The following is a 24,650-nucleotide window of genomic DNA, read 5'->3' on the forward strand; positions in this document are numbered from 1 at the left end:
ACAGGACTTGAAATTTACACTCCATCTTTGCATTTTGTCTGCGTGCTTTGCAGCCCCAGAGAACCATAAATACGAAGACATTCTATATTTTTTGAAAAATGATTTATATTACTGTTTGGTTTAATTTAATGCGCAAATGAACAAGGTTGGATAGACACATTGCATGTTCACTGAGCAATCACTTTTATTTACACAATACATAGCTACACATATTCAATGGGCCTGCGACATGAGGAGACTCGAGAGCAGAGTCACAGGTGACACCCGGGTGGTTCGGACTACTGCACGGTGAAGGGAGGGGCAAGGGTGGAGAGACACATTGCATGTACACTGAGAAATCACTTTTATTTACACATTACATAGATACACATATTCAATGGGCCTGCAACATGAGGAGACTCGAGAGAACAGACAATCAAATTACAATCATTTAAACCGTGATGTGTATTTCTCAATGAGCTCTGCTTTAGGTGGACATGGAACAGAGGCAATGTTGGGTGGCAAAACAGTTGTCCCCTGCACAGGTTCGTTCACAACTCCATGTATGTGCCTATCTAGGACATCAACAATAAGTCTCTCAATAAACTCATATTGCATATCCTCAAACACTGGTTTGATCACCCATTGTTTACTTCTTTTAGTGAAGGCCTTATTGTAGCGAAGCGTCCCTAAAGTTCCGGTCGTCCTACTTTGTTGACGGCCAACATTATGGTTATGTGCCAAGACCGCTAGAAGAGTCCGATTTATCATGCCCGCCATGCCAAAATGCAATCGTTTTGGCCTGTACTTTAGGCACATATTGTGGAACACCTCCAAATCTCCTGTGTGGCAGAATTCCGTGAGTCCCCTCAAATCTCTATTTATAGTTTTATCAAATACAATCTTTTCAATGGCTTTGTGAGTGGGTGATGAAGGAATCAACCACTTCTTCTTCCGTGCCTCTTCTGTGGACAAATGGCCATGTTCACAATTGTGGAAATGTTGGTTTGTGGTCCAGCGGTGAACGTTGCTACAGTGTAGCATTACTGACCGCCATTTTTCCAGTAGAATTTCCAATGACCCTCCACATGTTTTTGAGCTCCACCAAAGATGGTTGCTGATTGACTTGGACCACTGTGAAATACCTTGCATATCTTTTTTTTTACCTGCAGCCGACATTTTTTTATTGATTGTTTTTGCAAGATGCCAAACGTCAAATTGGTGATTTATATTTTTGTACTCTTCTCTCATTGTCTTGGCAATTGAAACGTGTCTGTCCGTGGCTATCAGGTCGATCACCATTCCCCGCGATTGTAGTTCTTGCAATGATGCTACAAAGCCAACTTTCTCCATGGCCACTTCCGGGTACTTTTTCATGTGAAAATGTAGATTTTGGGCTGTAATGGGTTAATGACAGCATATTGGTGCACCTTTCTCATTTCAAAATGTTCTTCATGTGTGTTTGCATAATTTTCAGGTGATTTTTGCTGCCTTTTTATATGTTAGGGTACCGTTCCGGCCCGTTCTGGGTACTTTTTCGTGTGAAAATGTAGATTTTGGGCAGTAATGGGTTAATGACAGCATATTGGAGCACCTTTCTCATTTCAAAATGTACTTCATGTGTGTTTGCATAATTTTCAGGTGATTTTTGCTGCCATTTTATATGTTAGGGTACCGTTCCGGCCCGTTCCGGGTACTTTTTCGTGATAAAATGTAAATTTTGGGCAATAATGGGTTAATGACAGCATATTGGTGCACCTTTCTCATTTCAACATGTTCTTCATGTGTGTTTGCATCATTTTCAGGTGAGTTTTGCTGCCGTTTTATATATTAGGGTAGCGTTCCGGCCCGTTCCGGGTACTTTTTCGTGTTAAAATGTAGATTTTGGGCAGTAATGGGTTAATGACAGCACATTGTTCATCCTTTGCCATTTCAAAATGTTCTTCATGTGTGTTTGCATCATTTTCAGGTGAGTTTTGCTCCTGTTTTATATATTAGGGTACCGTTCCGGCCCGTTCCAGGTACTTTTTCATGTGAAAATGTAGATTTTGGGCTGTAATGGGTTAATGACAGCATATTGGTGCACCTTTCTCATTTCAAAATGTTCTTCATGTGTGTTTGCATAATTTTCAGGTGATTTTTGCTGCCTTTTTATATGTTAGGGTACCGTTCCGGCCCGTTCCGGGTACTTTTTCGTGTGAAAATGTAGATTTTGGGCAGTAATGGGTTAATGACAGCATATTGGAGCACCTTTCTCATTTCAAAATGTACTTCATGTGTGTTTGCATAATTTTCAGGTGATTTTTGCTGCCATTTTATATGTTAGGGTACCGTTCCGGCCCGTTCCGGGTACTTTTTCGTGATAAAATGTAAATTTTGGGCAATAATGGGTTAATGACAGCATATTGGTGCACCTTTCTCATTTCAACATGTTCTTCATGTGTGTTTGCTTCATTTTCAGGTGAGTTTTGCTGCCGTTTTATATATTAGGGTAGCGTTCCGGCCCGTTCCGGGTACTTTTTCGTGTTAAAATGTAGATTTTGGGCAGTAATTGGCTAATGACAGCACATTGTCCATCCTTTGCCATTTCAAAATGTTCTTCATGTGTGTTTGCATCATTTTCAGGTGAGTTTTGCTGCCGTTTTATATATTAGGGTACCGTTCCGGCCCGTTCCGGGTACTTTTTCATGTGAAAATGTAGATTTTGGGCTGTAATGGGTTAATGACAGCATATTGGTGCACCTTTCTCATTTCAAAATGTTCTTCATGTGTGTTTGCATAATTTTCAGGTGATTTTTGCTGCCTTTTTATATGTTAGGGTACCGTTCCGGCCCGTTCTGGGTACTTTTTCGTGTGAAAACTGGGTACTTTTTCGTGTGAAAATGTAGATTTTGGGCAGTAATGGGTTAATGACAGCATATTGGAGCACCTTTCTCATTTCAAAATGTACTTCATGTGTGTTTGCATAATTTCTAGGTGATTTTTGCTGCCATTTTATATGTTAGGGTACCGTTCCGGCCCGTTCCGGGTACTTTTTCGTGATAAAATGTAAATTTTGGGCAATAATGGGTTAATGACAGCATATTGGTGCACCTTTCTCATTTCAACATGTTCTTCATGTGTGTTTGCATCATTTTCAGGTGAGTTTTGCTGCCGTTTTATATATTAGGGTAGCGTTCCGGCCCGTTCCGGGTACTTTTTCGTGTTAAAATGTAGATTTTGGGCAGTAATGGGTTAATGACAGCACATTGTTCATCCTTTGCCATTTCAAAATGTTCTTCATGTGTGTTTGCATCATTTTCAGGTGAGTTATGCTGCCGTTTTATATATTAGGGTACCGTTCCGGCCCGTTCCGGGTACTTTTTCATGTGAAAATGTAGATTTTGGGCTGTAATGGGTTAATGACAGCATATTGGTGCACCTTTCTCATTTCAAAATGTTCTTCATGTGTGTTTGCATAATTTTCAGGTGATTTTTGCTGCCTTTTTATATGTTAGGGTACCGTTCCGGCCCGTTCTGGGTACTTTTTCATGTGAAAATGTAGATTTTGGGCAGTAATGGGTTAATGGCAGCATATTGGAGCACCTTTCTCATTTCAAAATGTACTTCATGTGTGTTTGCATAATTTTCAGGTGATTTTTGCTGCCATTTTATATGTTAGGGTACCGTTCCGGCCCGTTCCGGGTACTTTTTCGTGATAAAATGTAAATTTTGGGCAGTAATGGGTTAATGACAACATATTGGTGCACCTTTCTCATTTCAAAATGTTCTTCATGTGTGTTTGCATCATTTTGAGGTGATTTTGGCTGCCTTTTTATATGTTAGGGTACCGTTCCGGCCCGTTCCGGGTACTTTTTCGTGATAAAATGTAGATTTTGGGCAGTAATGGGTTAATGACAACATATTGGTGCACCTTTCTCATTTAAAAATGTTCTTCATGTGTGTTTGCATAATTTTCAGGTGATTTTTGCTGCCTTTTTATATGTTAGGGTACCGTTCTGGCCCGTTCCGGGTACTTTTTCGTGTGAAAATGTAGATTTTGGGCAGTAATGGGTTAATGACAGCATATTGGTGCACCTTTCTCATTTCAAAATGTACTTCATGTGTGTTTGCATAATTTTCAGGTGATTTTTGCTGCCATTTTATATGTTAGGGTACCGTTCCGGCCCGTTCCGGGTACTTTTTCGTGATAAAATGTAAATTTTGGGCAATAATGGGTTAATGACAGCATATTGGTGCACCTTTCTCATTTCAACATGTTCTTCATGTGTGTTTGCATCATTTTCAGGTGAGTTTTGCTGCCGTTTGAGATATTAGGGTAGCGTTCCGGCCCGTTCCGGGTACTTTTTCGTGTTAAAATGTAGATTTTGGGCAGTAATGGGTTAATGACAGCACATTGTTCATCCTTTGCCATTTCAAAATGTTCTTCATGTGTGTTTGCATCATTTTCAGGTGCTTTTTGCTGCCATTTTATATGTTAGGGTACCGTTCCGGCCCGTTCCGGGTTTTTTTGTGTGTGAAAATATAGATTTTGGGCAGTAATGGGTTAATGACAGCACATTGTTCAACCTATCCCATTTCCAAAATGTTCTTCATGTGTGTTTGCATCATTTTCAGGTGAGTTTTGCTGCCATTTTATAGGTTAGGGTACCGTTCCGGCCCGTTCCGGCGCGTTCCGGGTTTTACACACACCCAGATTTTGCAGCGTACAGCCATTTAGCATATTAAGAAATGTTGGCAGCAGGTCTCGTAAGGGGGCTTGTTCCTCGCCGCACTTTGTGCTTCGGGGTGTCGACGTGCAGTCTACTGTTGCACGAGAATCAGCAACAGATGCTTCGCAATCACAATCGCTACTGTCACCATCACATTCTCGTCCATTTTGATACGTGTGATTCAAACTATTTGAGATTGTGTGGCAATTTAGTTCATTCACAATATTTGTTACAGGGTTCAAGGCAGAAGTAGCCAGGGTTGGAATAAAGCCAAAGGGTCTTACTTGTATTTTGCTGCTCGAGGCTTCCAACCAGCTCATATGTAGAGCAGCATTACCAAGATCCCCTTCACACCCACACCGTAGTTGAAGACGTGTGAGCGGCTGGCGCTGCTTCCGAGCGGGTTCTTTCGCACGATCCAAAAGGTAGATACGCTAGTAGCTCGAGCCTCACAAGCCTCCAGAGACTCACGAGACTCTGCTCCGACTCCGCGCCGCTCTGGGGGCTGCAGGGGTTTTTAACAACAAACACCTACCAATTGACCATAGAAATAGAAAGGGGACTGACAGCAGCACAGTCCAAACAGCAAACAGGATAGTCAGAGACTCACGAGACTCTGCTCCGACGCCACACCGCTCTGTGGGCTGCAGGGGTTTTTAACAAAAAACTCCTCCCAATTGGCAATGGAAATAGAAAGGGGACTGACAGCAGCACAGTCCAAACAGCAAACAGGATAGTCAGAGACTCACGAGACTCTGCTCCGACTCTGCGCCGTTTCGCGGGCTGCATGGGTTTTTAACAACAAACTCCTCCCAATTGGCAATGGAAATAGAAAGGGGACTGACAGCAGCACAGTTCAAACAGCAAACAGGATAGTCACAGACTCACGAGACTCTGTGTTACGCTCACTTAGACCCCACAGGGGTGTCGATCGGACCCGGACAGCTGCGGTCTCCTTCAATGTAATGCGTAGTGCAGAGATGACTGTCTGGACTGGCCCGCCTAGTCTTGTCGGCTGGATCCGAAGAAGTATTTTCCTGCAAGTGGAGACAGGGATTAGCCACCTGTGGGTTTTAGTGATGGCCTCCCAACTGTTCTCGCTCTCCCCCACTAATCACCTCCGATACCCCTTAGTAACCTCACCTTATGTTCGTAAAAGATGATCTCTCCATCCTGCGTGTCTTGCAGGAGCACGTAGATACCAGTTACTTCACTGTTTTGAAGGTGTTGGGAGAGTTCCGGTAAGTATTGACTCTGAAGTCCCTGGCGGGATTGGTAAGTATCAAGTTCGAAGAGTTCAATGTGCCCGATGTTCACTCTTGTCCCCTTCCTTCCTTAAGTTGCAACTGAGTTTGTGAGAAGGTGGTCTCGTAGCTGCTACTGGCGTTCAGGTAAGAGTCTGTGTTACCCAACGCTGTCCGGTAACTATTGCATGCATTAACGTGTTGTTTTTCTCCCTCTTTACAGATGCGGCATATGAAAATGTGGAGAGTTATGGAATAATACCGCCGGTGGTAAATCAGGTAAGTCTATGGTGGTAAGAGGTTGTATTTGTTGATTCCCTTGGCTCACCTTGTTTTTTCTTGTGTCCCCTAGGTGCCGGATTACGGCGAAGAAATGATGGAGACAGTGCCGGATCGAAAGATGCAGTGAACTGGTGAGTATGGCGCTGTGCTGGAGCTGGCAAAGCGACGCGTGCAGGACTGATGTACTTTCCAGGTCCGGAGATGAAATGCTTCCGGAATAAGGTGAGGAATTTGAAATAAGTTCGTTTTCCAACCTTGTCCTTTTCCTCTTCTTTATTCTAGGAGCTCCGGATTCGAGGCGGGCGTGGCAGAAGACTGGATGCTGGCTGCAGGCACGCGGGCATGGCAGAAGACTGGATGCTGGCTGTAGGCACGGTGAGCTTCACGCTGCTGGATGCAGAATAACGCAAAGCATGTGCTCGGGTGTGGTTTAAATAGCCTCCAAGGTAGTTCCAGGTAAGAAGTTCCCTAGAGCCACGCCCGAGTAAAAAATAGTCCCTGTAACAAAATAGTCCCATCCAGGCCTATGTAGGCTTGGACTCTTTTGCAGCATGGTCTGCATCAGGTAAGTAAAGTCTATGAGCCTGGCGCCTATGGCGCCAGGACTGATTTCTATGATGAGCCTGGTGCCTAAGGCGCCAGGACTGAACCCACACAGCCCCTAGCCGGGGCTGCTGAGGTTTAATCAAATGTCTGGATGCCTGCTCCCGGAGCTGAGGGCCTTGGTCCTGATGCCCGGGGGTAGGCATCATGACACTCTGCTCTGACGATTATGAAATGTTCATTTTAAACTTACCAAATATGGAAAGGTTACGTGCAGTTTTATGAATTGATGAATTGATCTTATTACGTCTAATAGTTGTGATGATTAATTATTGTGTATATTATTCTTTTTTTGGTATGATCGCAAAAGGTTAATTTTAAATCATAGACACAGTAGATAAAATAGTGACTGTTTTACATGTCTTGGACGAGGATCTATTTGATTAATAGCTGCAGATTTTCCTTTATTGGATGGTTTGTGGAGAACTGTTTCCTCGAAAATTAAGAAGGTAAATGAGGAAAATACTACCAAATGAAAGCATACACAATCATGTAAATAAATAAAATGGTTAGAGTGTGCTCAAAGCTTAATAGTCACATGTAGCTACTCTTCTATATGTGTGGTTGTTTCATGTCAATTTGTGGATAGTATGTTGCCAAGTGCACAATGTTGTTGGATGAGCTTCTGTTCAGTGGACTCATGGTATTAGAATTGCTTTTATACTGAATGATCAAATGCAGATACAATACCTGTTTTTGGCAAGTCGCTGGTGTAGCTGGATAGAAATTGATGCAATGGGGCATTGGTCGAAGGAAGAGGATTCTGAGTTTTAATACTATCGCTTTTTGTTTCTCTTTGCTGATATTTTTGGGTATATTTTGGATATGTATTTATGCTAAATCTTTTTTTTTATCTTTTATCTTTTTTTATCTTTTAGGTGACGCATCTGACAGTTTTGGGAATAAAGTGGAGATTACTGAGGTACAGTCAACAGTATTTATTGTGTATAGAAACGTAACCTGCAAAATCTCAATTAATACAATAATTTAATATCAGTTTTGTGGGTTTAGAATGTCCCTGCATTGTATGATTGATTGCATCTGTAGTAATGATAATAAATATTCCTTTGGACACTATTAAACATGCGTTGATATCACTGCCAATGGAAGTGTAGTAAAAGAAAGGTGATGATATGCTGTGAGGAAGTCTGTTTTTTCTTCCTCTGGGTCATTCATCTTGGCAAACATATTTGTTCAGGCAATGGAGGGAAGGAAGGAAGGAAGGAAAGAAGGAGGGAAGGAAGGAGGGAAGGAAGGAGGGAAGGAAGGAAGGAAGGAAGGAGGGAAGGAGGGAAGGAAGGAACCTTGCTAATTGGACATCATTGCAAAGGGTTGGAAATATATTTTCATAATTTTCTGTGGGCATCCCAAAACTGACCTTAGCCAAACACAATTTTGTGCACTTTTCCTGGACGACATAATGAGAATGGTACCAACAATAAACTCGCTCTCAATCAGTGCTAAGCCAAAGCAATCTTCATTTGGCACAGAACATAATTGAATCCTACAGATTCCTTACTAATTCCCTGCCCAAAGTCTCCTCCCAGGTGGCCAGTGAAAGGCAGACACTTTCTGACCCTGACCTTGGGGTGGCATTCTGCGGGAGGATCACCTGGGAGGAGAAAAGGCCCAGGGCAATGGGAGGAATCCGGTGGATGAGACACAGTATTTGACTTCCTTTAGGGCGAATGGCTCAACATTGCCAAAATATGTAAGGGCTTGTTGTGAAAAACATCTTGCTGATCCACAAGATACACCGGTAAATAGGGTTGAAAACAATCATAAACTCCTAGACCTTGGGAAAAATCAGAATCCCTGTATAATGCAGGAACCTGTAAAGCTAATGACCTCCCCAACACGAAAAGGTTTAGTGAAAGGAAATATGTGAATAGCAATGGTTTAATAGAGCCTTTTCCTTATCAATCAGGGTTGAAAACTAATCCTTACAATGTTTCTTTGAAGAGTCGTATGAAGAATACATTGAGGTTTAAACGTAAACCAACATAAACTCAAAAGTCCAGGTTTTCCATTAGGGACTTCAATTCCCATAATCCTCTTGAGTACTGGGATGAGGAAGAGGGCTGAGGAGGTGCAATGGTGCAGGAGTAGTCAGATTATTAAATCAAATGACCCACACCTGAGGGAGGCTGAGAGGCTTTAAAGGCCCCCTCAGGTGCACTCCACAGGGAACAGGAATTTGTTGTTTTGAGAAAAGAAGCAAAGGAAGCAAGAAGCAGGGTGGTCCATGTTGGCAGCCCAGGCAGAAGCTGGAGGACAGAGAAGACGCAGGGACCCTTGTGTGGCAGATATCAGTTGCCAGTCCTGAGAGGGTCTGTGCATCTAGAAATCTGAAGTGCAGAGGTTGCGCAGTTGGAAGCATGGAAGAAGAAAGGTTACCCCCTAGTTACCCAGTTTGTAGAGGTTGCACAGCAGGAAGTGTGCAGTAGGCTGTTACATGTGGCTGGCATGCACCCGGGAGCCTTGGGGCAGTCTCCAGTGGCTGGCGTGCACCGGAGGGCCTCCGGAGAGGGAGAAGCTCCGTTGGAAGGTGGCGTGGACGAAGGCAGACTCATGGAAGCAGTTTACCTGGTCGTGAGGAGTATGAGAAACCTGATGGTGTCTCCCCCGCTAGTCCCCGGGGATCTGTCATCAAGGTAGCCAGGACACATTGATAGCTTTTGGATCAAGTTCCTAGGGGTGGACCAGTGCGGGATGATTACCTGGAGGGATCTTCAGGGAGTGGAAGTGGGACACTGGACAGCCAAATGCAGTATCCCCTCCCCTGTAACACCTTTTCCCCATCCTACCACATAGGATACTTAGGAACTTAATCCACCCCACCCCCCGTTTGCGACACAAACACTTTCTCCTGGACAGCTCACTGTGAGAGAAAACGGACTAACACCCGAGCCGTATGCCTGACATGCCCCAATACAATGGTCAGGCAATTACTGATCATTACACACACCTGACTTCCATCAAACTTCCCCACATGGATAAAAGGCGGGGCACAAAAGCACAATCTGAGCAAGACAAAGCAAACGAGGAAGCAGCAATTCAAAGATGGCCGTTTAATACAAGGAGAGAGATGGCAAGACCGAAGAGGGTTGCAAGGAGGGAAGTACCCTTGACCTTTTCAGAGAAAGGCTGTTACTTTCATGAGCCTTCAAGAAACATAAGACCCGGAATCGAAGCTGAAGAAACCTGCATTGTGTGTCGGCGGTACCCAGAGCTCTCCTGCGTCGATAGCCAAGGTGGGGAGGATCATTTGCTGCTGTGGTACTGTCCTGGGCTCCTACAACAAAGCAGCACCAGTAAGGTCAGCACAGCCGGTGAGTTGGTGAGACTGATACCAGACCGGTCTGCGTTAAAGCCAAAGTTGCAAGCGGCAACACTGTATAGCGAAAACTGAAGAAAACAGTGTGTGAAGCGTATGAGACAAGAGACACCAATATAATGAAACAGCAAATCAATGACTGAACTTTTGAAGCCAAGACAGATACCGTAAACAGAGTGGTCCGGCACAACATGGGTGCTTATTCTAAGGTCTCTGTTAGGTATCCAACTGAAAGGTGGCAAATGTAAAAAGGAATTGTGAAATTAAAGTGGTCCTGCAACGGGTCAATCCAACCCCTGTGCACATTCGAAAGTCTTCGATAGTTGATGCTAACTAAAATTGGTCTGAGCCCAGCTGAAGGAGACTAATTGTATTAGGAAGGGTATCTGAGCCCGACTTAGGGGGATCCGGTGTGAACTGTGAGTCACCCGAGAAAGAATATTCTATGAACATTGTGAAAGAGGATCTGAATGACGATTGTTGTATTAAAGGGATCTGAGCCCGGCTGAGGGGGGTCCAGGGTGAGTAGTCAATCACCTGAGTGAATAGTGAGGATCTTGGGTGAATAGTGAATCCCCTGCCCTGTTTGGGCATGGGAGTAGACCCGGATGGCAAACATACGCTGTAAATCTGGCATGGGAGTAGACCAGACTGAATTTTAAGAAATGGTACTTGGTGGTGCAAACAAAGACAATTTATGTTGTTTTGGTACTAACAGAAGAGTAAATTAAAGCTGTTTCAAAAAGTCATATCCTTACTAAGACAATTGTTGTTACAATTGATGAACTGAGAACTGTGCAAAGAGAAAGAAGAGCCTTATATCCTTTATGTTGGAACTTTTGTTGACAAGTTGAAGTTGCATCAAAATATATTGGAACTTTGTTTCAAATCAGGATTTATTTGAGTTCCTTTCCAGAACTGTGAAGCAGAATCACATTTAAACCCGGGGAATGGGAGTTCGCCTAGGTTCTAAACACAGACTTTGGTTACTTTATGAACTCAATCAATATTGTTTTGAACTTCCATGTATTTCCTTATTTATTTGTTGTATGTTTAAGTGTAAGGTACAGATATCCTTTATTAGAGTGTTTGCTTTAGTTTATTTTAGGCAGGGAAATCCTCATCAGGGTAGGGATAGTGGGGTGTACATCCAGCCTAATATTCTGATAAAATGGCATATGTTGAGAAAACTTCACAATGTGGTCCGTCTCACTTTTCTGACCCCTCACAATCATGTATGCCACATTTCGCATTCACATAATGGATCTCTTAAATCTATCTGTAAACATATCATGTCCATTTGAAATGACCAAGCATAGACTAAGAAATATGTAATAAGTTATATGAAAATAAATGCAGAAAAACAATTATATATCAAGATGGAAAGCTTACTCCCATTGCTACAAAGTGAATTGATTGAGCCATATGTGACATAGATTAAAATACTTGAAATAAGTCAGCCGTTATTTCAAACAGTAAAACAATGATAGATCAAGATTCCAGAGAAAGAATGTCTGTTAAGCTACTATCAGGTTACATCACTGTAGGGCCACAATGATCGCAAAGCCACATAGTTTTGTTGTCTAGGTTTATTTAAGAAATATTTAGAGGGGGTAAATTAAAAGGTAGCCTGGAACTTCCCCTATAAAAAAAAGTAGTGACAACAAAACAGTCAGGTATATATCTTACATGTGGGATGTGGTGACCAGGCCTTCCTCTTGGGCTCTGTCACCAAAGCCTCAGTCCTCAGAGTTCCTAAGAGGTTGCACTCCCTCCCTCTTCTTTGATGTTGCAGACTTCCCAAGCCCTGTTATTTTCCAAGTCTTTAAAGTAATGTTGATCCTCCTCCTCCTTCCCTGGCATTGTGGGAATCAGAGTTTCCAAACCTGCTTATTTATCTGTTTCTTTGTGGAGGCTTTTCAGGGGGCTGTACACCTGGGCTAATGCAGTCACCAAACTTAGCGAGCATCTGTCAATAGTCCATTCTTCACTTATTGTAGCCATCAGGGAAAGCTAGAAAGGGGCCTTACGAGCACGATGACCAAACCCTCGACCTCTGCCCCTTCCTCTCTATGTACTGACCATATTATCCCAGACCATCTCATTCCTCGTCCTACCATATGAACCTGCATAATCTGACTGACTACGTCCTGGTCTTCCTTGTAATCTTATTTACTGGTAGATCTTCTTTGCTTCCTCCCCACTCCATCTATTTCACTATACTCTGATGTTAGTACAGCTTCACTGTCATTCCTGGGCTCTGATTCTTCCCTTTTTTTATCCAGGAGACCTGTTTCCTCTACCTGATCTTACATTATGTCCAGTGAATGGCTTAGGACCCTACCTTCGAACCCTACCTTTTTCTTGATAGCTACCATCTCCTCATGCTCAATCTATATTGTTCATACCTCCTTCTTTGTTATCACCTCCTTCGTTTCCAGATTTGATGTTATCACCTTCTTCCATGTCTCTCCTGATATTACCATGCCTATCGCACCCCTCTTAGTATAACCACCTCCTTCTCCTCCCTCGATGTTACCACTTCCTTTTGTGCCAATTTCGTCACCAGCTCATCCCTCACCATTCCCGATTCTACCACCTCCTTCCCAACTCCTGATGTCACTACCTCCTTCCTATCTACCACTGATGTTATAACCTCCACTCAAGATGTCACTAGATCTTTTGCTTCTATCAACTCCTTCCTCACCCTTGCAGATCGTGCTGCCGTCTCCAGCTCTCCTCTAATGCCACATACCCCATATCTTCCAACCCTGTAGGCTGCCTGGTCTTACACTGCCTTTTAGCCACAACCAAACAAGAGCCGCCTCCTCCTCCTCCTGTAACCCACACTCTACAACTGCGACTGGCTGTATTTATACTCTCCTCCCTCTTCCCATTGGGTGGATATTTCACTGAGGGTCTACACCAGTGAGGGGGAATTGGGGGATAGCTAAATCACCTGTGTCTGATCTGGCCTTAGTGATTGGGACCAAGCCTATATCTGGCCTGCCCACTGTGAGAAACCAAAGGGTGTCTCACTTACTAGTCCTCATGAATCTCTCTCTCAGGTTGTCAGGGCACAGCCATCGCCTTTGGATCCAGACCCTGGGGGTGGACCAGTGCGGGAGGATGACCTCGGTGAGGGGTCTTCGCGGGAATGAGGATCAGGCAAGAGATGATGGGACACGGTGTTCCCCTGTTTCCCGTACCCATGCCCGATCCTATTTTACAAGTTTCTCAAATATCCCAATCCCCCCCTCCCTTTTGCACAAACACTGGGCAGAGGAAGAGGGCGACTAAGAGTAAAGAGGCTAACCCTTACATATCTTGTTGGACATGTACCGCTAATTGGGTCAGGTAAAGTCATGCATTTGAATGTAATCACAGACATCAGATAACCATTAGCTATCCCCAGATGGATAAAAGGCGGAACATAGAGACACACTCTGAGCAAGGTGGAATACGAGAATGAGCAGATCTTCCGGGGCGAAGGTGAACCTACTGGAGCAGGACGACCAATAGAGGGACTAAAGAAAAGGGTAGAGAACTCCTGAAGTTCCCTGCAGGAGGTCATTGCCTCCAGAAAACCGTGAAGGTGACATGGAGAAAGCCAAAACACAGACAAGAAGAAACCTGCATTGTGTTTCAAGGATGCCAGAGACACTCCCAGGTATACAACAGAGTTGGGGAGGTGAGGCCAAGCCTGTGGTATTAACCTTGACTCATGAATCAAAGCCGTAGAGACAAGAAAGAAAGGCGCACAACTGGTGAGTTAGTGAAAGACATGAAAGGCCAGTTTGTGTCAAGGAAAGAATGAAGCTGCAACAGTGTATCTCACAAGTGAAGGTTGATGATGTGATGCGAAAGAAAGCTAACCAGTGATGAACCTTTAAGTGGCTGATAACTGTGAAGCCACTGATGCAGAATAGCAGAGTGGCCCGGCGAAAGGAAGTAGCCCACTCGAAAGTCTCTGTGAAATGTGAAATGTTTTGTTATAAAGCAACAAAGTGAACGAACTCTGAAATGCGTAATGGTCAAGATTAACCACGGGAAACGGGGAAGTGAAAAGGTGAATGCTTAACTTTTTGTGCTTATGGTACTAAACTACCAAGACCAAGAGACACTGGAGCAAATAACACGAGAGTGTGAGCTGAAGAGAAAGTCGAAGTGGTCCTGCCAAGGTCTATAGTAAAAACCTTGCACTTTCAAAAGTCTCCGACATCTGTGAAAGGTCGGTGCTCGATTGAGGGAGGCCGGGAATGTGATACATTAGGGGAAGGGAACCCCTGACGAATTTGAATTAAGCTTGGTGAAGGGAACACCTGCAAGTGCTGATTGAGAGGTCGGAGCCGGCTGAGGAAGACCTATGTGAATTTTTACAGCTTTGAGAGATCCCAACCCGATGGAGGGAGACCTACGTGAACCTTTTTGTTGAACTGGGAAAGAACTTTTGGAATGTTGGAAAAAGCGACTTTAACGTGGAAGGCCAGGAGGGCTTGATCCACATTTTGAACTGCCTTTGTTTTGAGAATCGGAGCCAGAGTGTGTGGTCCTATCTACGGGGGCCGCCTTACTCTGTGCTGTCCAACGTGGGGAGGAGAGCTGACTCAGTCACTTTGATCCTTTACATTCTAACACTGATTCCCTTTGCATACATATTCCCCTTTACACATGTTTTGTATTAAGAGATTGGGCAGGCATTAGGTTTAGTTAATATAGGCCATTTTGATTTTACAGAGACTGACTAGGACTGTGTTTTCTTTATTATTTGATGGTAGAGACTACTCCCATCATAGCTTTAGGGCAAAGCAGGAGTTTTCTCAAACCCCAAAAATTGAATAAAGGTTTTGAAACTTGTACCTCTTGTGTCAGTGTCATACTTGTGATATCATGCTTCCCTTATACCACCATCTTTGATTTTACACATGCTTTTCTGGCCCTCCCTGTAGCTCACTTAGTTGGATGCTGTAGGGTTTCCAGCATGGGAATGTAGCGATAGCAACAGGGTGGGTATGTTTTTGAAGTGCTCTGATTCATTTGTGATACTGGGCGAGCAGGAGAATTGATGCATTTTTTCGCGGTGCAAAACTGACTCATCAGGGAAAATATGGTGATGTAGCTTTACTTTCTGCATCTGTTTCCCAGTGTTCTGAAAGTCGCAGGCTTGAAATATTGTGTTTGCGGAAGTGGGCCCTCACTGCAGATTTTGTAAAGCCATAAATGTGATTCTTCTGAAGCACCTGGTCAGGTGGTGACTGTATCCAGACCTACACTAGCTACCTTCCTCCTTCAATTTCATTGTTGTATTTCTGGGTCTGGCTAGGGAGAGCTTTGTGCATTCTTACCTGGGAAGGGAGGACCTTTCCACTATTTTGTAGATTATTCCCAGAATTCAGGCTATAGATTAAACCTTTAGGATTGGTCTGACCTAGTAGGCTGAAGAGAGACTGGGGCCCTGGGAGTTGCATGTAGTGGGACAACGTGTCTGTCCTCTGCCAGATACTGGGGACCGAGGGTGGCTAGGGGATCCATACCGGTCCTCTGAGAAAACCAATCATGAAGAAATCGCCCCATTCCAGCAACACCACTGACCACAGACCACCTAGGCGATCAGGTGACAAGATGTGTGACGTCTTATCTGAACTTCCAAGGGGCGCCCAGCCAATTGCGGAAGAGTAGTGGACAAAAACCAGCCGTTGACCGGCCTCTTCCCCTCTGAGCCTTTGCTTTTGTCATCCTGCCTGCTGCACCTGTAAGTACTTATAGTTTACTACTGGGGTGTCTCTCCACACTGCAGTACTCACCTATAATGCATTTGCTCTTGTTTCTTCTCCTACTCACCTATCACTATGCTTTCTCCAATAACACTACAACTTCCTCCTTCCTAGCCCTATCATCAAACCCACATCTCAAACCTCCTATTACTCCATCTCTTTCACCTACTTCCAGCAACCCAAGCCAAAGAGCACACCATACCTCCCCTAACACCTAGCCACCTCGCCCCTCTTCCTCTGAGACTCTCGCTACTATTCCTTACTGCATCAATTGAACATTGTAATCTGGAAGGCTCAGTCTGTATGCAACCTCTCCTTCCTTTATCACTGACTACTTTCACGCCAGCTCTTCTCTCCTCAATCTCCTTGCTATCACTGAAACCTGGATTTCTACATCTGTCAATGTGATCCTGTTGGCCCTACACAACTGAAATCTAACCTTCATTCACTCTCCTTGTCTTACTGACAGAGGTGGAGTCATCGACCACGTACTCTCATCCCACCTCAAGTCTTCACAAATCTCACCTCTTTTGAATATGCCATCACTACTATTGTTCCGCCTCACTTGGTTTACTTCATCTATGTCTATCGCCTTCCTGGCCGTTGGACCATTCTTTGAAGAACTTGTGCAACTGCTTGATTCTCTTTCCACTAAACATCAACTCATTCTCTTAGGTGACTTTAACCTTCCCTCTCCAACCACTTTTCTGAAATATGAACTTCAGTCTTTTCTTAATGAACATGCTCTAAACTCTATCCAGAACGTAGCAGCCCACACCAGGCATAACTCTTTGGATCTCCTATTCATCTCCACCTCTCTATCAGTCACTAATACTCATCAAATAACTTTATTTGGCCGTCAACCATCTAAGTGCAACCTATCACAAGATAGTACTTAGTAGTCTTAAAACCACATAACAAAAAAAGGTTTAAAAAAAGATGAAGACAACTGGGGAACAAAGGAGACAAGATTGTATCTTAAACAAAGCCCAATTTGCAATGCCACACACTCCTTGCGCCCCAGCCACATTAGTTCACACTAGGCCTTATTCCCAGGGGTGTGAGGTTCGCACCAGATAAAGGATAGCTATTTTGGATAGATCCATGTGGGCCAACGGATCCTGGGTGGGAATATGGACTGACTGAGGTCCTGCTCTTAGTCATCCGGCCAGTGCACCCACATCTTCCCTGGACATCTTTGGTCACCCTCACTCCCAAAACTCCAATTTAACAGAGTCTTGGGGATTATTGTCCTTGCGAGACACTCTGTGGCAGACCACCATGTATTCCATGGACACAAAAGTGCAACCTCTAACAGTGCAGAGCCAATGTAGGCATTTATTTAAGAGGGCGTCCCTTGGTTCTTGCTTGTACCCCGTGGAGGAACAGAGTAGCACTTCTTGACCCCCTTGGTCATAGCACTTGAATGTGGTCCCTCTATGCTGGGGACCATATACTCCAGTTTCCTTTGTACTGGGGCATAATGTTCCCGTAGAGCTAGGGTCGCAGACCTCCAGTATAGTGGGCTCTACGTTAGGGTTGGGGGCCATGTTGGGATCCTTGATCAAATTATGCAATAATGGCAGATTGACCCGGGGCTGTATCGTGCAATCAAAGACCTTAAGCTCACAGGGGGCTCTGACCATGGAGGGGCTCATAGAATCAAACTTGTGGCAGTCAACATTCTCTTCAGGAATCACTGGGTTGAGTGTAGCTAGCTTTGCAGAGCATTCCGAGCCTAAGTTGGCAGGCCCCATGGCGGCGGATAAAGCAATGGGAAGTTTCCTGAGGTCACCCTCCTCCCCTTCCCTGGCCCTCAATCACAACTAATAACAGATTTCTAATAACTGCCAGCTCAGCAAAGACTTAACTACATTTACAGCCCAAGCTTCGGGAACACCATTGGTAAGGAAATCGAAGGTAGAATGAGTGTCTTACTTAATTGGGTGACTTGGGGACTTAGGAGCCCTGAGTGGGGTTAAATGGAGAAAAGAACTATCCCCTTTGTGCATGGTCAACAGGTTCTCGCTCCTGGTGCTGCAGGTGGAACCAGGAAGTGGTTTGTCACAGTGTCCGCTACATCCAATAAGCGTGAAGCTGGAATAGACAAAGTATGATCTGAGATGGTGCCGGTGGCAAACAGCAAATGAAGGGGCAGGCTGGTAGGCACAGGAGAGGATTTTTATGGCAACCGCCCCCCCCCTCTGCGTTCTGTGGAAAGTACAGCCATCAGGGTACGCTGGGGTGACATTGTCCGCCGTTGGTGTTAACAATTACTCTTACCTCCCGTCCCCTTTCCTCCATACTGCATGGGCGTCCCTTGCTAGGGATGGGAGACGGAACCTTTTGCACCAGAAAAAACCTTCTTCCCCTTTAAAATTAGAGGCGTGCGGGGAGCGGACCTGGCTCTGCCCACTGGCTCCACTCCTCAGTCCACTTTTCCACGTCGACGGGAACAGCCCAATTTCACCAGCGCTGCTGAGTTTGGCTTCGGCCATGTAATACCACGCGCTCTTCCCCGGATACTTTCTTCTGTCTTTTTGTCTTTTTTCATCAATAAGGTACTCGGTCCTCTGGCCCCCCCGGTGCATGTCGACTTCAGGGGGCTTCAGCAGGTGTCCAGCCTGCAAGGGGCTCTTCCCTACGTCCAATCCCCACGCTCTTTGCCTCTCCTGTCTTGGACCCGACCACGGCTGGGAGGGTTGTACCACGTGCGACGAACTTACACCGCTTGCTCTGAAGAACAGGCTAGTTAGGTGGAGGGAGTTCTTCGAAAATTCGCCTCCAGAGGACTTGAAGGACTTTGTCAGACACAGGTCAAGGCCCAAGGGAAGGCTGCTTTTTTCTAGCGCACCCCACAAGGGTGACTCCTTTCCAAGGAAACGCCAGAGCGCAGGAACCTCTTAGGTTCTCACACCAGCACAGGTACCGAGGCTAGCTTAGCTACTGCCCGCCAGGCCGAGGGGTCTGTAGATCCTTCCGGAGACAGTGCTGAGGGACCAGAAGGTTCTTTTACCAGGTGTACACCCGAGGGGCTATGCCCTAGTACTTGACAGATGTCTGAGGGGGCGCCTGCATGCAGCACTACCGGCGATACTGCCGAGGGCAATACGCCTACCAGGCCCCGTCCTGAGGTGCAGGGTAGTTTTCATGCTCCACCGCCAAGAGTCCTCGAGGGGGCCAGTCCCAGTGAGCCAAGCACCACAACTTCAGGCACGTGGCACACAGATCGACAAGATGGCTGCCGCGCCAGACAAGATGGCTGCTCGTCTGATACTGCTCCTTGGAACGGAGCAGTGGGAGAATGAGTTACAAGGTGGGACTGGTGTCAACCAGTTATGTAACCTACAGCTTATTCATCAGAATCGCAGGGCAGGTTTACCCCGCAGCTAGCTGGGCAGAGTACACACCGACCAGCAGTTGCCTGCTACCCTGTCAACATTACCTGCCACCCCACTGGCCTGTGAGGACAGGTTGTTTGAAAAGTTCCTCACATTCATGAGATCTCCTCAGATGGGGCCATACTCTGGGATGTGATCAGGGACATGCTCCCTCCGGCCCCTCCACCCGCGCCTATAGTCATTCCTCCTATAGCTCCAGCACCGCAGGCCCCGGTGCAGCCCCGGCTGCCCTTGCTGACTCCTTCAATTCCGGCTCCCCTGCCTCCCACAGTTCAGGCGGTTCCACACCAGCCTCTGCTGCAGCCTCCGGCTCTGGTGTCCACACCGCAGCCCTCGGCGCCCAGCACTCATACACCCGCTCTGGATCAGCCGGACACCCTGGTGGACACAGACGAGGAAGAAGACCCTGACATGCCGTCGGCGGCCAAGGCCTTCCACAAATGGCTTGTAGGTTTGGCAGAGTACTTGGGGCTTCCTCAACCCGAGGTCGAACAGCCAGAGGCGGTGGTCCTGGCCTAGGTCCTCACACTATGCCCCGCGGGTAGAACAGGGATCTGGATGCAGAAAGACGTCGTCGCTTTGGCCAAAAAAAGGTGGTTTAAGCCCCACTCGGCCCAGCCAGTCAAGTCAGCGCCTCAACACCAAGTATAGGCAAATGGAGGGGGATCCACTCTTGCTGTCGGCACACCCTCAACCACACTCTTCGGTGATCGCTGCAGCGTCACTCTACTCAAAGCCTCAGCCGTCCTCGGCCACCTCTTCCTGGGTGCTGTTAGGCAAGGAGGAGACGATCTTGGAGGCTTACGGAAAGAAGCTTTATTCCAACGCCTTGCTGCACCTTCGTAATCATGTCTGTACATGATATATTAGATGATAACTCTAATAAAAATGTAAATTTAGGCTTCCCAAATCATGTACCAGTCATGTTCACCCTGTTGTGTTACCCATTTCTGCTCTGGAAAAATCTTTGATAATAGTTTGGTCAGGGCTAAGATCAATGCTTGGTTAGAGGTTAACATAAAGGTAACTGGAGGGACAGCCCTATGTGAAAGAACTATGGGCTCAAAATATATTAAACAAGAAGATGTCCTGACACTTGTTGTTTTGGACATACCATGGCTAGTGTATGTTTTGGTTATTTAAAGAATATATTGGCTAGAATAAATCTGTTCTATGAACCCGTCCAAAGTCTGTTTCTAGGTTCGCATGGTCATTGTGCAAATGAATGAAGCTACAACTTGTATGTTTCAAGGCAGCCCTCTTTAATTGGCTGTAACATTATTTTTTCTTCATGTTAAAATAATAAATAAACAATGTGACACTAATTATTTCTTCTTTAGCAAGTTCACATGTGCTAAACATAAGTAAGCAATTAAATACAAAATAGAAGTGTAACAAGAACAGAACAGTGCAATGTGCAGAAACCGTCAATTAATTCCAAAGACCAAAGAATGTATATTGTTGTAACTATAGAACATATTACAAAAATATATTGTCACATTTATCAGACATATGTGAAAAAAGATAAATCCACCTGGATTTTGTCTGCCGTAATTGGGGCATTAAACATGTCTAAATGTTCTTGCGCCATCGACCCCCAGGGGAACCTTGACAAATATTGTTCTATGTCCCTCTCTGTTCCTACTCCTTCGACCGTGTATAGGGAGATGTAAAATCTCAAGAAGCGCTCTACAATTTCCCTACGATTTGACAGACCTTGACCCGTTTCATTTTTAATAATAGGTATTGCCCTGTCTGCTCTTTGTTTCCGCAATCGGTTGGCCAGCATGGTGTGGGCCTTATCACCCTTTTCATAACATTTTGGTTTTAGGTATCCCGATTGCTGCAGCGCTTTGTGCTGCCTGATGTCCCTGAGTTCCCTCCGAAGCTCAGTAATCTGTGTTAGGATCCCCCCACCCTTTGGGACTTGCTCGAAGATCTAATTCCTTAAGTGTTATCTCCAGCTCTTTTTCCCTTTTTAACCTAGGCCTATTTTTGTGTGCTCCCTCAGTGTTTACGACTCCCCGAATCGTGGCTTTCGTTGCCTCGCAGACCGTGTTTAACGGCAGCTGCCCTGTATCATTGGTAGAGAAGTCGTTTTTTATCTCTTCAGTGAGGGTTTCTTTAAATAGCGGGTCTTTGTAGAGGGTATCGTTACATGTCCATCTGCGCTCCGTACCAGTGGGAGGACTTTGATCTAATTCAAGAGAACATAGCTCGTGGTCTGTCCAGGCCACTATCTCAATGGATGTATTTAGTATGGACCCTTCACTCTCAGCTCCCATCAACAAGTAGTCTATCAGCAAATAGGTGAGAAGGGGGGGAGAATAAAAAGTGAATGGCCTCTCCATTGGGTGTGTTGTGTGCCAAATGTCGATGAGGTGGCTAGTTTGTAGTTGGCTGAGGAATTTCTCCCCCAAGGAGCCATGCTTGGGTCTGCTACAACATTGAAGTGCCCTCCACACACCAAGGTACCTTCCCTCCACCTATCCAGGAAATCAAAAAGGGACCTGCTAAAGTGAGTTTGAATCTGGTAAGGAGTGTACACAGCGCAGAGAGTGACTGAACGCAATCCTATCTTACCCTTTAAAGCTAAGAATCTGCTTTCCTCATCCTGATGAATTTTCTCTGTTTTGAGGCCTATTGTCCTCCTGTGTATGAATCCTACCCCTCCTCTCTTGTCCTCCCCAGAAGCCCATAGTGTGCTCCCTATTTCCCTACCGATAATCTTGAATTCTTTCCCCCTGGCATATTTTGTCTCCTGTACAAACAGCACGTCAAGTTTAGAGAGTTTAAATTCCCTTGCTAGCATGGAGCGCTTCTGTGGGGAGTTGAGGCCCTTGACGTTGAGGGACCCAATTTTATGCCATTAAGTGACGCCATGTTGGTATTGTAGGCATTGCAAGGATCGCCTGCTGAGGTGGTTAGACGCGATGTGAGCATAGGACTTGTGCATGGGCAAAGTAAGATAAATTGTGGTTATTACCAAGTTACTGAACATTTGGTGACATTCAAATGCGTTCTCTTTCCCTCCCCTTCATCCCCCATACCACTGAAAAACGCCATACTGAGCGCTTCTGAACGACTGTGACGCCCTTGTAAAAAAGAACGGCCACACTACAGGGGCTCCTCTTCTGGCTTATAACCGTAATTCCATGATACAACAAGATGCAATGGCGGAACCTTCTGCAACGTAACTTTGCTTCAACAGTTTCCTAACTCTCATAACAGATCTGAGTTTTATGCTTCCACTTTCCGTTATGGTCCATGCACAGGCCATTTTGTGTCTCTTGAAGCAACAAGCTGTTTCCTCCTGCTCGAAAAGTGTAATGGCACTCTTCAAAAAAGACTTCAAAAAGACTTCCTTTGGATTCCAAGATGGCGGCCGCGGCGAGGAGATGTGTGTAGTAGTCTCGCGCATCGGGCCGCGATTATAAAGCACCAAAAAGAAGCATTGGGAAAGAGATATACCATCTCTTTCGGTCAGCGGCACCTGTGTGACAAGGTGACTCTGCTGTGATCATGAGGGGAAGCAGAGGCTGGGGGTAAGCACACACACTCCATTGGAGCGTTACCCCAGGACAGCGCCATCGCCGTAATACGTTTGGCGCGAACCCCGCTTTGGGGAATCAGGTGCCGGATCCGGAGAGCTGAGCGGGATCGCAGGAAGCACGGACACAGGCGGCATCGGAGAAATGCTGTGTCGGCTCCGGTCCCAGCAGAGGAGAAGATTTATTGAAGAGGTGGGGGGAGGAGCGGGAGTGGCCACGGCGAGGGGAGAAGCTCTGCCGTTGGAGCCAAGGACAAGGCGGCCCGCCGCACGGGAGGACTGGCCACTCCTGGTGAACCCCTTTGAAATAGGCATCCCAGGGGCAGCGGAAGCCAGAGCGGCCCCCAGGAGGCAAGGAAGAAGAGCCCCCAAGGGGGGATTGCAAGGGCTCCATGCCTGCTATCATCCCGGGCCCGTTGGAGGGGTTCTTCACATTGACAGCTGAGGATGGGGGCCCCACAACAATACAGGTCCAGGGTGCGGAGCAATGGTATACCACCCGGTGGGGAGAGCCAGGACCAGGAGCGGCTGCCTGACAGGGGGGAGCACAGCACCAGCGACAGAGGGGTGACACGGGTGGCCCCCATTGGCAGAGGTGAGAAACCCGGTGCCAGAAATGGAGGCACCCACAGCAAGGAACCGGCAGGGTCAGCAAACCCCCCCAAAGATAGCCGGCAGCGACGCAGCACCAGAGGGGTCCCCTCTATCCCACCCAGAAATCTGCTTGCTGCGGAGGGGCGCGAGGAGAACGAATGCAGGAGGAGGCAGGGACCCTCCCCCGAAACCACCCCAAGAGTCTTCCTTTAATATCGGGGCCGACAAATAGGCTCCCCTCCCTCCCCACATTGGGGAAGATAAGAGAACACAGGGGCCCGGCCAGGGAGAGGCCCATCAGGAGACCAGGGCGGTGCCAGAGACTGGAGCCTCTGGCAGAATTAAGTAGCGGATCGCCGCAGATTGGAGGCAGACAATTGAAACGAGGGGACTGGGACACTCCCCATCCCTCGCACCACCATCCCCTCTTCCATGGCAAATAGACAAGAGGGACTGGCAGAGAAGACAGCAGTATAGCCACAGTGTCAGAGGAGATTATCAACTTACCAGAGGTATTACAGTCTGGCGGCCGGGTTCTCAGGGGAAGCAGTGAGTGCCCAGCAGAGGAGCGATTCCAAAAGTGGAGGTTGAAGGACAAGACTAGCAGGCCAACACTCGCCCCCCAACCGGTATAAAGTGCATGTTGAATGGAAAAGTGCGGGCAGCTGCAAGAAATACGCCTCGGTAATGGGCTCCCCACCCCCCGGGGGGAGAGAACAGGGGTGGAGGAGCAGCACAAAGTAAAGGCGACTGCAGAAGAGAGGGCCCCTATCCGAGGAGGTTGGAGGACCACACCAGGCGCTAAAATGTCAAAGATAAAAGGGAAGGGGGGGCTGCCTGTGACACAAACCCAGACATCCAAACAGGACGTGAACATGATCCGGATGTGGTCCGCTGACAACTCAGTCAGCACAAGAGGAAAATCGCTGGCTGAATCATCTGAGGCACAGAGTCCGACCCCTCCGCAATCGACACAGACCTTGAAGGAAGACATGTAGACGTGGTTTAGGGAACTACAGGACAAATTCATGACTACGGTACAAGATCAGTTTACAACTATGAGAGATGACATGAAGCAGGCGGTCCAGGAACTGCGGTTAGACGTATCAAAAGTCGAGGAACGAACAGACATGCTGGAGATAATAGTACAAAATGCGGAAGAGGAAGCTCAGCA

General features: G+C 46.3%; 1 protein-coding gene across 1 annotated transcript in view; it reads left to right on the forward strand.

Moving 5' to 3' along the window:
* Window positions 1-24,650, forward strand: part of ATP8B4 (ATPase phospholipid transporting 8B4 (putative)) — a 5,389,235-nt gene that overhangs the window by 2,756,957 nt on the left and 2,607,628 nt on the right. Inside the window, exon 13 of the mRNA XM_069624764.1 lies at window positions 7,699-7,742. Coding sequence (XP_069480865.1) covers window positions 7,699-7,742 — 44 coding nt within the window. The remainder of the gene's footprint in view (window positions 1-7,698; window positions 7,743-24,650) is intronic.

The sequence above is a fragment of the Ambystoma mexicanum genome, chromosome 11, assembly GCF_040938575.1.
Source record: "Ambystoma mexicanum isolate Mex_15411 chromosome 11, UKY_AmexF1_1, whole genome shotgun sequence".
NCBI lineage: Eukaryota > Metazoa > Chordata > Amphibia > Caudata > Ambystomatidae > Ambystoma > Ambystoma mexicanum.